We start from the raw sequence: 18036 nt of genomic DNA, 5'->3' as shown, positions 1-18036 counted from the left end.
TACGGTGTGTTTCATTACTATTCCTGTTCTTTCCTCTGCTTGGCACACACACTGTGTATCACTGTTCTCCAAGTCACAGAAAACCCTCTTATCGCATGTATGTCACAATTGTCACCACATCCCTGTGGGAGGGAGGACTTTGGAACTGCCAATGAGCAGTCCAGAAAGCTGAATTAATTTCAGCCTACGGGTCATTACACACCAGGAGCAACGCAAATAAACGAATAAACGAAAATGCTACGTGATTATTTCTCATCTATCTTTTATTTTGGTGATGCCTCCATTCACACAGGTTGATGATTTTATTTGCGCTGAAAATCTACCTTGTTGCCTCATTATAATCCCGCTCAATGCGCATGTGCTCATGAACAGCATTTTCAATTAATATGAATTAATCACACAAAATGAACGTTCCCGATGTGTACGGACCTTGCCAGTGATGTTGCTAGGTTTTCACTGAAGTGGGTCCCAGGGATATGGGTTCCCAAAACATGTACCATATCACACGTCAATGATACTTTATTTTGAAGTCCACCAACCGAATCAATCAAAAAAAATACTTTTATACTGCTTGATGAACGTGCTATGAATATACTATGCAATGTTCACTTGTTTAATTGTCTTGTACTTTTCTGCGATGCACAGGGGACTATAGGAGCTGGATGGGCTTACGTTGAAACAATATAGTATTATCAGGGTAACAATAGGGTGCGTTACCTGGATGCATTGATAATGAGTTTACAGCATCCTTTTGGATATTAGTTTGTCAGCGATGCATGTGTAGGTAACATCACTGGCCTACACCTTCCTCCAGTCTCTGCAGTCTCCTTGCTCAACCTGAGACTTGGATATCTCCAGAGAACATTGCTATCCCTGCAGCACTCTCCGGACCCTACCACTTTGGCTGCTCTCCCAGGCTTTCGAGTCAAGGTCATAGTACAGGACAGGTTTACTTACATATCCCAAGTGGATTTTTCATCTTTGACTTTCAACATTTGAATTTCATGCCGTCTCAATTACACAAAATGTCCCTCTATCCTTTATTGTGCTCTATTATCCTCCCTGGCCATTTGGGGAGGAATTTCCTTGAAGAGCTGGATAATCAGCTCCTTACTGGAAGATGGCACTCCTCTCATTCCAGTAGGTGACACTTCAACCTATCGACATACATCTTCATGTTACTTCTCTCCTGTCCTCATTCAAACTCTCCTTATCGCCTTCTCCTCATAGTCGGCTGGTAAGTCAAATAGTATGTTTATTAATGGCAATGACATGGCAGGCTAGATCTGCTTTTATGGCTTCTGCATAATGATAGACTCATTAGACTGGAACACAATCCCTGTACATAAAAACAGATCTAAGCAGGTGGATAGACAGCAAGCTCACATGCGATCATGTAGTCTGACATTTAGGGTGTGTAAAAGGTGATTGGATTGCTGGGTTTGCGTGGTAAAAGGTGGTCCAATCAGCTGGGCCCATGAGTTTCCTGAATGAACAATGTTCATTGGATCTGACATTCTCTAGAGTGTCCTCCTCGTCTAGCCTCTATGTTACTCCCCTTCATGTCTCTGAAAACCACTTTGCAACCTTCTCCATCTCTCACTCCACTCTCCCACCTAGACATACCCCACCTCATTCTGTCACCACTCCATGGAACCTGAGGTCTCTAAATGACTCTTGTCGTCTTCTATTCTCTCCTCTCTTCCCTGGCCTGATCCTATTTACTACAGTATTTACAATTTAGGCATTTAGCAAATGCCTAAATTGGACGGAGAAGAGTCTGGGACTTGTGGAGCTTTGTCCAGGGTGTTTTAGGGAAGGCTCGGACAGCATTCCTGTGCTAGCGGATCATGTCTTGAGGGCATGGGGGTGCCATGCCTTTGGTTGCCTTGTAGGTCAGCACCAGTGTTTTGTACTGGGAGTGGGCAGCAACCGGAAGCCAATGAAGGGAGCGGAAAGGGGGTGACGTGGACCTTTTTTGGCCGGTTGAAGACCAGGCGTGCTGCTGCATTCTGGATCATTTGGAGAGGCTCAAGTGAGCATGACGGGAGGCCAGTAAGGAGGGAGTTCAGTAGACAAGCTGTGAGATGACTGAGGCCTGGATAAGGAGCTGGGTGAGTAAGTGTCTGATCCTTAGGATGTTATACTGTATAGTGATCCCTTCCCCTCGCTCTCAACTGGCTCTGAAGTTGATTCACAATCTCATCTGACTTTGAGCGTCTCTGTCCTCTCTCCAACAAGCTGGCATGTCTGTCTCCACCAGCATCTTGGTTAGCTGAATCCTCCAAGCTGAGCAAACACGTCCCAGAGCAGCTGAAAGGACGTGGTGCAAAACTGGCCAATCAGACAACCTTTCTCACTTTCAATCACTCCTCTCTGCAATTCCATCTCCATTATCCACCGCTAAGTCCACTTTTTATTGCATTATAATTCAGTCCACTGCCTCTAAGCCAAGGACGCTCTTCTCATTCTCCTCCCTTCTCAATCCCTCTCCACCCGTTCCCCCATCCCTCTCTGCTGAAGCTTTTGTCAGCTACTGTATACATATAAGAAGGTTGATGAAATCAAAAGCTCTTTCTCCCAGCTTCCCATTAATCAATTGATTAACACACCTAATGCTAACCAGGCTAAAGATAAGGCTAAAGATCTGGGCAGGGTGTTCTTGGTGGAACTATGTCCTCTCTAGGGCAGTGGTTCTTTTCATGTCAAATTGATATGTATTTGGCCACGGACCCCCATCTGAAATTTCTTTGTGCCGGGGGGACCCCCAGAAGAGAAGATTTGTGTTTTGTTTATTCAAAAATGTCCAATACTTTCAAGTTAAAGAAAGAAGTTCTAAAATAGCAGATGTACAAGCTCGCTGTGACCTTGTATAATTATCTGCACTTTTTTAATAGCCAAGTATAAAATCTCGATAAAGTGGTTAAAATGATTGTGATGCTGCATTATCAAATTTAGCTGGGGACCCCCTGGAACCCCCCCAAGGACCCCTGAGGGTCCCCGGACACCACTTTGAGAACCACTGCTCTAGGGTGGCCATCTAGTGAGCACCCTGAATGCATGTGAATGTCTCTTCAGTGAGGAAGAGCAGCCGTGTCCTCACTGACTTCCTCTCTCTCTCTGCAGTGTCCTCACTGACTTCCTCTCTCTCTCCACTTCCCTCCCACGCCTTGTTCTCTCCACATTACGAAAGTGACCCGTGTGGGTGCTACTGAAAATGAGTGAGCATGTGTACGCCTGTATGCAAGTGTGTGTGTGTGTGCGTGCGTGCGTGCGTGCGTGCGTGCGTGCGTGCGTGCGTGCGTGCGTGCGTGCGTGCGTGCGTGTGTGCGTGCGTGTGAGAGCCAGTGTCTTTGCATGATGCCAATGCCTAGTATATTGGTCCTTTATATTATACTAGAGGTTCGGGCCCTCACACCTATTTTATGTCTGAGTCATAGTGTCAAGGTTTTTTTGTCAGATTACCCGTTGTACCCGTCTGTGTCCCTTTTGTGCCCTTATATGGAGATCTCTGTATATGTCTGTCTATCTGTGTCCCTTTTATGGCCATATATGGAGATCCCCGATGTCATTAGTATATGCCCATATCCTGTATATTGGCATGCCCACGTGTGTGTGTGTGTGTGTGTGTGTGTGTGTGTGTGTGTGTGTGTGTGTGTGTGTGTGTGTGTGTGTGTGTGTGTGTGTGTGTGTGTGTGTGTGTGTGTGTGTGTGTGTGTGTGTGTGTGTGCGTGCGTGTGTGCGTGCGTGCGTGTAAAGACTGTAGTCGATTAAGAGTGTGAGTTATTCTCTGACAGTGTTCCAGCCTAAAGCCTAGTTTATACTCCGTAGTACGACAGTGGCGCTCGCAAGAACAGATCTTCATGCTAACAAGCTTGTTAGCTCACTTGATCACAGCATCATGCGATGGAATATAAGCTAAGATTAAGGACATGGGACGGCATTGTCAGATACTGCAGATATAGCAGAAACATAATGATGCGAAAAGGGTGTGTGAGTGAGAGCTAGTGCACGTGTGTGCGTTTGTGAGAATTTGTGCGGAAGAAGCAGTGTGACACAGAGAGCTACTTTGGATGCAAATATTCTTGAACGCTTGTGTGCGCGCACTTTTCTATATGCGTGTGCATGTGCATGAATGTATTCCTTCAATCACGCGCATGCATGACTACAGTATGTATGAGTGTATGTAGAGAGATTCTGAAGAAGACTTTTTAATCGAAACGTTAATCAACTGGGAGCCACAGTGGAGTCACAGTGTGCAGACTTTTATGTTTGATTGGCCTGTGATTTTCGTTGACTCCTGCACCTCCTGTGGATGTGCCAGCTCTGTTTTCTTTAATATGTAGAGAGATACCTCAATCTTGGAGGTGAGAAGGAGACTGCACATTAGAATGCTTTTAGTCAGGGTGAAACACAGTTTATTACAGGTGAGCACACTCCAAGATAAACACCTTCAAAGACACTAGCAGTTTGGCAGGCTGACAATTGACTGTCTGTCTGTCTGTCTGTCTGTCTGTCTGTCTGTCTGTCTGTCTGACTGACTGACTGACTGACTGGCTAGCTGGCTGGAGGACAACAGACTGACTGACTGACTGACCTAAATGGCTCTGTTTAATTTAAGTGGATGGGGCGTAAAATAGTGTAGAAGTAAACCTACCTGCAACTTCTGAAAGTCATTCAGCTTTCACTGACCACAACAAAAGAGGTACAAAGCTGTTTTGTGCCCTAAGGAAGTTGTAAAACACACATATAACCTTCAGGAAGCTATTGATCTGTTTGCTCTTTTTCCCTCCTAATTAATATGACCAAGGTGAGACGGCGAAATCGTATTTATCTTTTTACAGTCTTAAGTATGAGAAGTGACAGCAACCTTTCTTTGGAACCAATGTCGATTAGAGAATGTTTAGCACGCAAAGTGAAGTATCACAGTTGACTGCGCAGCGTGTACCCTTGGGTCAGGTACTTAGCCTGACTGACATCAGGCTTGGTGTGTGGAGGTTTTGACCCAGAAGCCAAGTTCATAATGTGAGGTGTGAAAAGGCATTTGAGAGGAGATGCACCTTCCAGGTGACTCATATGATTCATATTTAAACCTCTACAGGGGGCGGTGGTATTGGGCTACAATTCTCTCTGCTCAACTCCCATACCCCAGTCCACACTCCAGCCACACCAGTCATTTGTGATGGCTAATTAGCAATGCACACGATTATATTAATTTAAATCCAATCTACCCCTGCTCATATACGAGGGACTATAGATGGGCCCTCTCCCAACCTGTTATATAAGTTGTTTAATGTTGCTGTTGGGCAGAAACCCTGTGTTGACGATAAGTTAGTATCACACAATGTTAGAACTGTGATTTACATTCTGTTGACTGCTGAGCCAGTCACAGATGCCTTTAAAGGTTTCACATCACGACAGCCCTACAAAAACACAAAATAGATGTTTAGACATGGTTCCCCAGTGAATATGTGTTTACACTTATAGATACACACAGAGAGGCAGTGTGTATAATGAAGAGACAGGAACATTTCACTATTTTGACACTGCGAGTGAGTTAAGTCATCTACAGCTCTTGGCAAAAATACAACATAATAATTGTGATATGGATTTCACATCAGAAAAACAAATTCATTCATTATGGATCTTCACTGGCCTCTAGGTAAACCAGTGTCAATACAATGACGTTACAGTACTTCTGTGATCTTATGATCAAATGTAAAGCAGAGGATGGAATATTGAATAAGTATTTAAAGTGCCTAAATACAGACAGACGACAGACCTTGGTCAAATGACATTGGTAATACATCTGTAGTGTTTATTTTAATATACTTGGAGTACACAGTCCTGTCTGTCTGTCTGTCTGTCTGTCTGTCTGTCTGACAGAAACATACTGTACAGTTGCTGTAACAAAGTTGAAGGCACAAATATGCACAAAATGCACCCCAAACACATTCACTGAAAAACATGCAGGCATGCACTCACACACACACACACACACACACGCACGCACACAGATTTGTGTCCTCACCTCTCCGACCATGCCGTTCCAGGTGCCATTGATCTTCTTGCCATGCTTGCCGTTGGTGACCAGATAGAGGTCATAGGTGAACTTGACGTTCTTGGCGACCTTCTTCAGGATGTCAATACAGAAACCCTTACAGCAGCGTTTAATGTAGATGCCTGAGTCCCTTGTCTGATTACTGATGGACAGAGGAGAGAAAGATGCATGGATGCATAAATGGATGGATGGATGGAATGTAGTATTCAGAATTAGGACTATGACTCAGTATTAGTATATCAAGCACAGTTCTGATTCTATATCTGCATGAGTAATTTACTATAACTCCACCAACTATAGTAAGACTGCGATTAGTTAGATCTATAAGTCTAGATTCTAAACTGTTTGTTTGAGAGTGGTGTGGTACACAGAAAAATCAAAAGTCCAATTTAAATGGTCCATTCTACTCCTTCTAAATTGGTCAACTATTACACTCATTTTTTTTTACAGTTAAATGAACACTCATGATTTACTGTGTATAGACCTAGGCTATATGTGCACAGTAAAATCCTTAATGTCAATGTATCTATTTGTAACTCAGAGTGTACAAATGTAACCAAATGGGTCAATTTGGTAATTTGTTTTTTTGTCGCATTCCTAAGCCAATCATTTGTATGATATTTCCGGTAGGACACACTTTGTGACACTTTGTGTCTCTTACCTGATATACTGTATTAGCATCTTTCCGCCTGTTATCAAATTATTGGTTTAGGATTGCGACAAAAACACAAATAAAATCATGAATTCAAGTCTCCATGAGGTGTGTAATTGATAGAAAATAAGTAATTTTTTGGGTGAACTATTCCGTTAAATTAATTCTGAGGGTTCTACTGTGTGGGTGCTGATATGGCTCACTGTGTTTTGAGCTGTTTCCGGCAGGGCACAGTGTTCCTCATACATGTGCCACTCATGGGGTCCACATCTTCTACAATGACAAACGGAGCTTCCTCCAGTGTCACGATGGACAGGTGGTCATCCTCCCTGTTTGCTGGCCCTCCGTAGAGCTCGTTGCGAGGCCACACGTGGTACTTCATGGACAGGGAGCCGTTCTCCCATTTACCCACCTTTGAGATTGAAATAAAACCACACAGGTTCAGAGAGCTACAAACTCATTCCATCTGAGGAAGAAAACAGCCCAACGTTTAGGGTCAGTCATTTCTGCAAAAACGTGTCTTTCCAACTAAAAGTAGGGAGATAGGGTGGCAGTATGTAATGATACAGGACAGGTTGTAAGGTATGGATTTAAAGGCAAGTATGTGCACTATAGCTGATTTATGTTAGTTTAGTTCAGCTGCACAATAACACAGATCTATAACAGATAACAGATCTGTAGTCATAAAACAGAAGTAAGGAAAAATGATATACACCTATCCTCAGTGGTGTAGCGCAAAATAGCAGGGCCCCGACGCAAGGAAGGGGGGTGCTTTCGCAAACGGCAATGGAGATGTGCTGGGTACGGTGCGGTAAATGCCCCCCAGCACCCCCCCCCCACGGTGGGGCCCCCCGCGGTGCGTCGCTTGCTTGAGATTTAAGAATACTAGCTTTGTTCTACTGATATCAACTTCTTCCGAGTCGCTTTTGATAAGCCACACATCAACAATGTACCCAACATATAATGTAGATTTCATCATGGAATGAAACACTGGGCTGAAGTCCATTTCACAGAGGAACTCAGATTACATTTCATATCGATTCATCAAGAAAGCCATGTCAAAAACACAATTGAATTTTTCTTTTTTGTGAAAAGGGTTTTTTATAGCTTCCGGATGGTTATCCAAAATCCAGGATTTTGTGCTTGCTGGCCATGATCATTTAATTTACAGCCAGGCTTTTATTATGCCATTATCATAGATTAACTGAGATTAGGCCATCTGTCAGCAAAACGATAACAGGATGACAAATGACACATTTTATGACCCAGTGTAACAGAGATATAATATTGGGATAAAAGCTGTGTGTGAAAGGGCAGAACGGCACACAAATATGGGGAAATTAGACGACAAAAGAGTGTGAAATAGAGTTGATCTCGTTGTAACAAAGCGGAGAGGAGAGGAGAGGAGAGGAGAGGAGAGGAGAGGAGAGGGACCTAATGCAGAAAATGAGAGCAAGGTTAATCTGAAGGGCGAAACTGCAACAGGAGGAAAGAGCAGTATTCAGATCAAGAAGTGGCAGAGAGGAGGTGGTGGGGGGTGTAGAGAGATAGACAGAGAGAGAGAGAGAGAGAGAGAGAGAGAGAGAGAGAGAGAGAGAGAGAGGGGGAGAGGGAGAGGGAGAGAGGGAGAGGGAGAGGGAGAGAGGGAGAGATAGAGAGAGAGAGGCATGAAAGGAAGCAAGATAAGGAGAAGGGTGAAGAGAGATGAAAAGAGAGTGGGCGTGAGATATGGAAAGACGGAGAGAAAGACAGTAGGGGGAAAGACTTGACAAAGTCTGAGCCAGTGCAGGAGAAAGAAATGAAAGAGAGGCAGAGCACAGGAAAGAGGAATGACGGGCTAAAAGAGAAGATAGAAAAGGGAATGAGAGAAAGAGAGAGAGTGAGATGGACGGGAGGTGGTGGTGGGGGGGGGTAGAGAGAGCTCATTTGCATGCAAAACGATGTGTCTCCTGTAGAGGAGTGTCTTAGCTGTATTCCTAGAGGGCCCTCCAGTCCCTGCAGCTCCTCTGGGGCTGAATTAGCATCATCGTTTAGTCAATTTTCCTCCGACACTGACCGCCACGAATCATACCTGAACACTCCACTCTGCCCTCTCTCTCTCTCCCCCTCTCCTCCACGAAGGAGCCCAGCAGGGCAGCGGGACCACCTCTATCAATATAATATCAGAATGGAAAGGCATCGTGGGTATAATTGGATGCATTATTATGAACTTATCCACCCATGGTCGTCCTGCTCACTCCCTCTACTCCACTGACTGCCCTACACACTGTCCCTAAAAGCAGACTCTGCACCATGGGGGACAGGGCCCCCCGCCTCTACAGTCTACAACATCAGAGCTTGTTCACACTGGCTTTTAATCTGCAACTGACTACTGAATGTCTTGTGGTTGTCCCTGTTTATAAGTCGTCAGTTTTGAGACAGTGAATTTATTGAAAATATTATTATTATTATTATTATATTATTATTATTATTATATGTGGCGTGGAGACGGAAGTGGACCGGTGGAGGAGTGATGTCATAGGATGCAACATAGTACAGGACAGTCAGGTGTACACAGCACGTGTATTTATTGTATGATGCTGTATCTGTACAGTGTGCTACATATACAGAGACCCCCCCCACGCACGCACGCACGCACGCACGCACGCACGCGCGCACGCGCGCACGCACGCACGCACGCGCGCACACACACACACACACACACACACACACACACACACACACACACGGAATCCACTCCAGGGAACACAAACTTGGCAGGGCTGCCTGTAGTGGACAATCTGAGGCTGTGTATCCCTGGGGCTGACTGCAGCCTCTGTCCACACATCCAGACAGACCGAAAGATACGGTGGGGAGGGGGGAGGGGAGGGTTTGAAGAAGAGAGGATGGGCAAGAGAAAAGAGGGAAGGAGGAAGGAGAGGTAAAGGTAGAGTGAGCGAGGAAGGCAAGGAACATTTAAACAGGAGGGAGGGAGAAAGGAGGAGAGAGGAAAAGAGAAAGCTATGGCGCCGGGCAGCCAGGTGGACTGGGAGAGAGACGGAGAATGAGGGAAAAAGGAAGAAAGGAACAAAGAGATATAGAGAGAGGATGAAGAAGAGAAGAGAAGAGAAGAGAAGAGAAGAGAAGAGAAGAGAAGAGAAGAGAAGAGAAGAGAAGAGAAGAGAAGAGAAGAGAAGAGAAGAGAACGTGTGAGAGAAGAAGATTTAAAGGAATAGAGAGGAAGGGGTTACGATGAGCCTGAGGGACAAGACCTCACACTACTTCAAACATATAGAGAGGGGGGGGGCAGAGAGAAGGGGGGGGGGGGGGAGTGAGAAAGAAAAAGATGATTGAAAGAGAGAAGAGAGGAAAGAGGGAAGGGGTGAGAGGGGAAAACAGAAAGTGGTGGAGAGAAGGGAGGGGTGAGACAGGAGCTGGTACTCATTAGGACCCAAGAAAGTGGTCCAGCTGGAAGTCGAGTCAAGAATTAAACATGAGCAAGCAGGGAGGATAGGAGAGAGAGAGAGAGAGAGAGGGGGGGGGGGGGGGGGTGGGTGAGTCACCTTGGTCTCTGATCAGAGGACAGAATATAGATTACAGAGTGAGAAGAGTGAGGGTAATGAGAAGAAGAAGAAAAGAGAAACACGATGTATAAAGAACAGAGAGAGTAAAAAGAAGTCACACTGCGACACACACACAAACACACGCACGCACGCACGCACGCACGCACGCACGCACGCACGCACGCACGCACGCACGCACGCACGCACGCACGCACGCACGCACGCACGCACGCACGCACGCACGCACGCACGCACGCACGCACGCACGCACGCACGCACGCACGCACACACACACACACACACACACACACACACACACACACACACACACACACACACACACACACACACGCACACACACGCAAAACATTGTGGGTTTAAATGCAACTCAATATACCCTTGTGACATCCTGTCCTCTGTCCATCCCATCTTCAAATTAATTGGATTTCGAACATAATAATAATGTTCTTTTTCTATGTAGGGTGAAGTAAGGTCTCTGTCCAAGTGACTTACTTATTAAAAATTGGTCTTAAGATCAAATGTCATCTTAAGTAACTTATTTTGCACAAACCAACAATCGAACAATATTCATAGTCATAAAACCTTACTTGCAAAATGATTGCAATGTCTATGTCAGACTAGACATACCGTCAGTGGGGAAAAAATCCTGCTGTCTATGCTGCAGGCATGGCAGCGGATGTGTCTCTGAACTGCAGAGTTCTTAAGTTCTTAAACCAAAACTCTAAATGCACACCCTCCCTAGCGCTCATCATGGCCATCTGAGCACCCGTTAGCTGGTGAAGCTGTAACTGAATTTCCCTCGCGGATTAATAAGGTCTACATACCAAAAATGTAATCCTATGTACAGTAAATCATTTTAATTTACCGTAAATGAAAATGTAGGTAAGACACAATTGCACGTCTTTAAGTGACCTTAAGTTTCTTTTTTTTCTTTCTTTTTTATCAGGCGTAATTATATCATGGGAAACTATGCTTAAACTAATTAAGTTTAAGCAAAATCCAAGTATATTTTTTATGAATGAGGCCCCAAGATTACACTTGGTAATCAGATTGCAAATGCAAAATGCCTGCTTACTGTATACAGTATATTTAAGCTGACAAAGTAGCTAGTGGATTAAATTAGGTTTAGATTACATTGGGGAAAACCACACAAGATTAACAAACACAGATGTCATTAAGGTTTATGTTAAAGCTGCACTATGCAACTTTCCTCCTCTACCCTGGATTTGAACCCCATTTCATAAATGTTTTACCATTCAGGTCGAAATTCGTGTCAGATCCTGTGTCTAGGTGAGTCACGATCTAAATGTCTCAATAGAAGAGCAGGGAGACAAATTATAACCACCACAATTGTATAAGTTATATTGTATTAACATGTATCTACCATACAGACACGATAAATTTGCATTTTATTCATTATAAAAAGTTACATAGTGCCTCTTTAATGATAAAACCTTTGACCGTGCAGGCATTTATTCAGGCCATGGGGTCAAACAAAAAAAATACCAGCTGTTTAAGAATAAAGGCTGATCAACGTGATTAATGTACGTCAGAATAACAACAGAAAGGAAGCAGCTTTAAGCTGACTGGGGCTTTATGACAACAATAGTTGACCATAGTTCAACAGTCTCACAACAAGTTATGTTGTCAATAGTATGTCACATTCAACCAAAGTGAAAATCTGGAGAATCCCACACTAGGTGTGAATAGTGAGTGTGTTGACTTCACACAAACACAGGCACAAATATAGATAGTTCACATTGTAGAGAGACAGAAAACAGGGACAGATAGTCAGGGAGTGACATATAGCAAAGGTCCTCCGGGACAGGGAATTGAACCCGGGACTCGCTGTCAGGCATCAGAGCCTGACAGGCTTGACCACTTGGCTATCGGCATCCCCACACAGACACATTTTGACATAAACAGACCCAAACAAACATTGAGCATTATACAGTACATGTACAGTACAATAGAACCAGGTTTATCCAACCCTTATGGGAATGAAGGTCGTTCAGGAAAATGAAACACTTGGGTGACTGACAGGTAGGTGTATAAAGGTGTACCTACATATAACTTCTGACTATTGAATACTGTAAAAATGTTGCTGGATAATCTGATGAAGGAGTGAAAAGAAAAAGAAAATGCTGGGGAATTTACTGGTGAAAATTCAGTGACAGCTTCTTTGAAAATGGAGTGCTGCATTTTTCCTATGTGGAATATTGAAGTTGAGTAATACTTAATCAGGGCAGCCAAAGCAGCCTTGTGTGAAGACGAGGTACACCTGTACCTATTCTACTACTGTATATACTCTAAACCCACCTCTTCAGGATAGCTTTTCCCAGCTGAGGTCTAGTTAAGATGTCTCCCGAACCCATACTTAACCTTTTATCATTCTTAATCTAGCTTTTATTGTTTAGTTTTTTCTTATAAAGTTGGTTCCTTCCTTTTCTTTATGTAAAGTGACTTTGGGTACTTAGACAAGCGCTATATAAATCTGAGCTATTATTATTAGTGTGGCAACCAGACTATAGTAATAGATTAACTTTATTCTTTATTTATTTCTAGATAAACTTTATTTTGGGCCGCTATTTCTCCCACAGTTTTTTCCCCCAATTTTGTGTCGAAATGACCGGCTTCACCGGGAATCGTGCACTTATATTTTGCTAAGAGATCGGTTACATAGTTTAATTGATATTGATTTATTAGTGCATAAAATGTCCCCATCACTTTAATGGGAAAATGAAAAAACTCCCATTCAAGTATTTTTTTCTCAGAAAGGGCTAGAGTTACAAGACTTGGAGGGGAGGTTCATAATTTAGTGCGAAATTATTAAACAAATAATTACACCAGTCGGCCTCATGGTGGCGCTATAACAGCCCACTTTACGTTTTGGCCTATAACTCTTGAACCGTAGGTCGTAGAATAAAAATATTTTTTTCCCTAGATTCCTTGGGTCATGACGCAACTCCCCATCTAGGCCACGCCCATTTGCGTCAGGATAGATTTTCCTGCTACATTTGTGGGAGGGGCCTGTTTCTTTAGTGGGAGGGGCCTATTTCCTCAAATCAGAACGACACGTGTCACGAACGCGGGATCCGATCGGCACCGAATTCGAATCGCACGTCGCGTGGCCTCCGACGGTAATCCTCCCGGCGTATTCCTCGCGTCACACGTTGCAATTTCCCAGAATTGCGACGCGTCTAGTTATTATTATCATAGAACTATTATATGTACATAAAATCCAACGTCATCATTTTCAACTTCATAACTGTAAGCTACATATGTAAAAATGTCCGCAGAATGTTCGCACCACGGTCTTGTCTCCTCTCTCACCTCTTCCTTCGGCTCTTTTCTCTCTTCTCTCTTTCAATCAACTTCTGTCTATGTTGCTATATCAGTGGTTCTCAAACTTTTTCATGTCAAGGATCCCCAAAATGATATGTATTTGGCCGCGGACCCCCCATCTGAAAATATTTTGTTCCAGGGACCCGCCGGAGGCAAAGATTTGAGTAAAAAAATCCCTTTAAATATATATATATTCAAATATTTGCACAAATGTTGGCAGATCTACAAACTCCTCGTGCGGCACTCGGTGCCGTGCTATGAGCTTGTATATCTGCTATTTTTGAATAGCCAAAGTATAAAATAATGGTTATAGCTCAAATCTAAAATGACACAGATGCGTTCCCAGTCTTAATGGGTTAAACGAAGGGCCATAACATTTTCAGTGGCATTTGCTTCACATTTTGGGAACCTCCTTTCAGCTGAAGCTCTCTCAATAAAATAGGCTTCACTGCAGGTTATTACTTCTTTTTGCTGTTTTCGTAGCATTTCAAGTTCAATACAAGAAGGAAAACGATCCGGTCCAGTTGAACGATAGGTTTGGATGCGTGGGGCTGGGCGTGCAAATAACGTAAATAGATAGATCTACAAGTTCCTAGACTTAATCTTTTTGCTATTTTGAAAATGTGTGAACAGTTTCACTGATAATGGCACGCCTAAAATAGGGACACCAGGATTTAAGTGGTTAAACAGGGTTCTAGTGTACAGTGCTGTATTGTGTGTTAATTATTTCTCTCACCCTGTCCCACTGTCTGTCCTTGTTGAGCAGAATGATGACGAGCTTGGGGTGCATCTGATATCCATCCTCACTGAATGACAGATTACGCCCCTCAAAAGTCACATTCATCAGGTACCTGGAGAGTGAGACAGGATGGGGGGGGAGTAGGAGTAAATAATGAGAGGGGGGGTGAGACGAGGGAGAGCAAAAGTAAGAATGAGGGAGTGAGGAGGAGAGGCGAGAGGAAGGAGAGGAGAGAAAGAGAGAAAATGGGAAAGGGAAAAAGGAAAAGAGAGAGAGAGAGAGAGAGACAGAGAGTCAGGGGAAAAGTGAGAGAAACTTAATTGCATCTCATTCTTTTTTAGATTAAGCTCTTATCTCTCAAGAAAGAGCTGAAGACAGATTTATAAATGTCCAACATGGTAAACATGACTAGACACCAAATGCTGTTTGATCTAGAAGAAAAATATATTAGATTATACATCGATAGCAACCCGATTCTTTGCACAAAGTACTCATGACGTCCAGCAGGGGTGATTGGAGTCAAAATGAAGTACAATGAAATCCTTTTAGAAAGAATTAATGACATTCTCGGCAACGGTCTCCCTGGCTGATCATACGTATTATGATATGGCATATTAGCGATCAAGCTGATACCAGCTAATAATGACATTCAATGACGAGCAGGTTGAAGGGTTCAGTGTCGCCGGTTTTATACTTAGTTGCGCACAAGTGTTGCGCAATGAACATAGCCGATCTGCAAGCTCACAATCCGTCACAGCATGATGCGTTGTGAGCTTGTAGTCCGGCTATTTTCAATGCACAACTAACTGTATCTCAGGCTGAAGGCAATCCATGACACTCTGGTTGATGGGACACATGGCAGAGATCAAATCTGTGGCTTTTTGGCCACAGCCTGCGCTCCTTTTACGGGATGCCTTCCAGAGCCTGGGAGTGCTGACAGCAAAGGCCAGACCACCTGCTGCTGCGGGCCGGGTCCTTGGAACTGCAACGATCCCCGCATGAACAGCTACAGTCAGAACTGCAACAGGTGTCTGCCTGCATCCAGAGTGTCACTGAACCTCAGCCCACTCTATGGGTGGCTGACTCTCATGGGGGCCACTGGCCACTGGCCATAGGGAGGGCTGAAGAAAAGCAACTCTAACAAAGCTTTATGTTGTGTGTCTGTATGTATGTATGTCGCCGCAGGCTGAAAACCCACCTCTTCAGGAAACACTATCCTTCCTCTTTGCCTGGCCTACTTGTTGTTAACTAGTTGTACGAACTCTTGTTTTATTTTTGTATTGTTTTATTGGATCTTGTTTAGTCGATACACTTATTTGTTTTAGCTCGTGCTCATTTGATTTTGCCATTTTTGTCTCATCTGTTTAAGAAAGTAGGTAGCTGATATATTGCACTTTTACCTTAGCGCTAGGTATACTCTTGGTTGCTTGTTTTTGCAGGAAATGTACTTAAAACTTCTGGTGATTAGTAGTTTTCGTTCCCTACCTATGTTGAATACACTTATTGTAAGTCGCTTTGGATAAAAGCGTCTGCTAAATGACTGTAATGTAATGTAATGTATGTTAAAGCCGAAGAGACTAGGGACCGTGAATTCCACAAATATGTCCACCTTGTTCAGTATCAGGAAAGGGGGATAGATAGAAAACAACTGCTGTCCATTTATCCGTTGTTAAATCTTTACCAAAACGTCCACTGCCTATAAATAGTTGAAGGAACTAATGAAAGGGGGGAGGGGGGGGGGGGGGGGTGAGAGAGAGAGAAAGAGACTGAAAGAGGGATGGAGAGAGGAAGAGAGCAGACGTCTGCTGCCGAGCCGTGACACAGCAGCCCTCCCAGAGTATCTCCTCCTCGGCCAATAGTCAAACGGAACATAAGGCACCATGCAGCCGCCTGTCACATAACAGTGTGCACGTTTACCTAAATGTATGCAGGAAAGACAAAGAGCGAGAGAGACAAAGATAAAGAGAGAGAGACAGACAGAGAGATAGAGAGAGGAAGAAAGAGAGAGGGAGAAAGAGCGAGAGAGAGAGAGAGAGAGAGAGAGAGAGAGAGAGAGAGAGAGAGAGAGAGAGAAAGAGAAAGACGGAGAGAGAGAGAGAGACGGAGAGAGAGAGAGAGAGAGAGAGAGAGAATGACGGACAGAGGGCAGGAGAGGTTCTGTCAGGTGAAATCACTTCACTTCACAAACACACACACACACACAGTTGGAGACTCTCCTGTCCTTCACTGATGTTGGTGAACATGCGTGGGAGTGTGTAAGTGTGCATATGTGAGAACAGGAATGTTTCTGTCGGGTGAACTCAAATCACTCTGCTTGTCATCCCACACACAAGCACACGCACGCACACACACACACACACACGCACGCTCGCAGACACGCACACACACACACACACACACACACACACACACACACGCACACTCGCAGACACGCGCACACACACACACACACACACACACACACACACACACACACACACACACACACACACACACACACACACACACACACACACACACACACACACACACACACACACACACACACACACACTCATGCTCTTGACTCTTTCGCTGCCTCCATTGGCCCTCCCCTGCACCAGTCTTTCTCATGTACTGCTCTCTCTCCATCTCTCTTTCTTTCCATCTCTCTTCTCACTCTCCACCTCTGTCCTCTTCTGCCTCCCTCCATCTCTCTCCTGTCTTCTATTTTTTCCTCCCTCTCTGGGTTACTGTTTCCATGGAAACGCTCTGCCTCAACGCCACACATACAATATGTAAATAAATAAAGAAATGACAAAAGGAGGGAAGCGTGGATATCTGCTTTAGTGCGTAAGTGTGTGCGTGCGTGCGTGCGTGTCTATTCTTCACATTATGACCCATGTCTTGTCCTGTCCCTGTGTGTATAAGTGATCACCCTCCACGCAGGATAGAACACTGGTTGACCTTCTCTCACACACACACACACACACACACACACACACACACACACACACACACACACACACACACACACACACACACACACACACACACACACACACACACACACACACGTAGATACAAAATTAAAGGCAGGAAAAGCTGCCATGGCTGCATCAGCTGCAGTTCACTACCAGCTGGTCCCTGAGGTCCTCAACATACAGACCCCCACCATGCGCACTCACTCACACAGACACGCGCGCGCGCGCACGCACACACGCACGCACGCACGCACACACACACGCACACACGCACACACGCACACACACACACACACACACACACACACACGCACACACACACACACACACACACACACACACACACACACACACGTGCAATTATGCTGCACAGATACACATGCTAATAAATACAGCCCCCCATCCCACCAACAAACTGTGTGGTCCCCGTGTGTGTGACATTAGCCTCGATCTCAAGACTTTTATTGTTTAGTTTTGCTAAAAAATAAAAGCCTGGAGGAACGCGTCGGTGTACCCGGTATCAAGATATATTTAAAGAAGGTAGGGTCATCTACGTCATTTTCGCTACCATGCAATTCCACCCAGCAGATTCGTCGCACCATGGGAGGCAGACTGCAGCCTTCAGTTCAGTGGAATGCATTGAAGTGGACGAGAGAAGGTGGACCAGCTTATGAACAAAAAATATTTATGAATGACTGAGACCTTTGTAAAGT

The 18036-nt window shown here is 44.4% G+C and overlaps 1 protein-coding gene across 1 annotated transcript in view; it reads right to left on the bottom strand.

The window, feature by feature from the left end:
* Positions 1-18036, bottom strand: part of grin2ba (glutamate receptor, ionotropic, N-methyl D-aspartate 2B-a) — a gene marked incomplete at its 3' end in the record, with an annotated part of 126964 nt that overhangs the window by 24093 nt on the left and 84835 nt on the right. The window contains exons 5-7 of the mRNA XM_084073064.1: positions 14358-14472; positions 6917-7125; positions 6032-6203 (exon numbers count right to left, since the gene is read on the bottom strand). Of these exons, the coding sequence (XP_083929190.1) occupies positions 6032-6203; positions 6917-7125; positions 14358-14472 (496 nt within the window). The remainder of the gene's footprint in view (positions 1-6031; positions 6204-6916; positions 7126-14357; positions 14473-18036) is intronic.

Source organism: Gymnoscopelus microlampas (assembly GCF_963454915.1).
Source record: "Gymnoscopelus microlampas genome assembly, chromosome: 11".
Classification (NCBI taxonomy): Eukaryota; Metazoa; Chordata; class Actinopteri; order Myctophiformes; family Myctophidae; genus Gymnoscopelus; species Gymnoscopelus microlampas.
The sequence above is the reverse complement of the archived record's forward strand: the minus strand, read 5'-3'. Positions and strand labels throughout refer to the sequence as shown.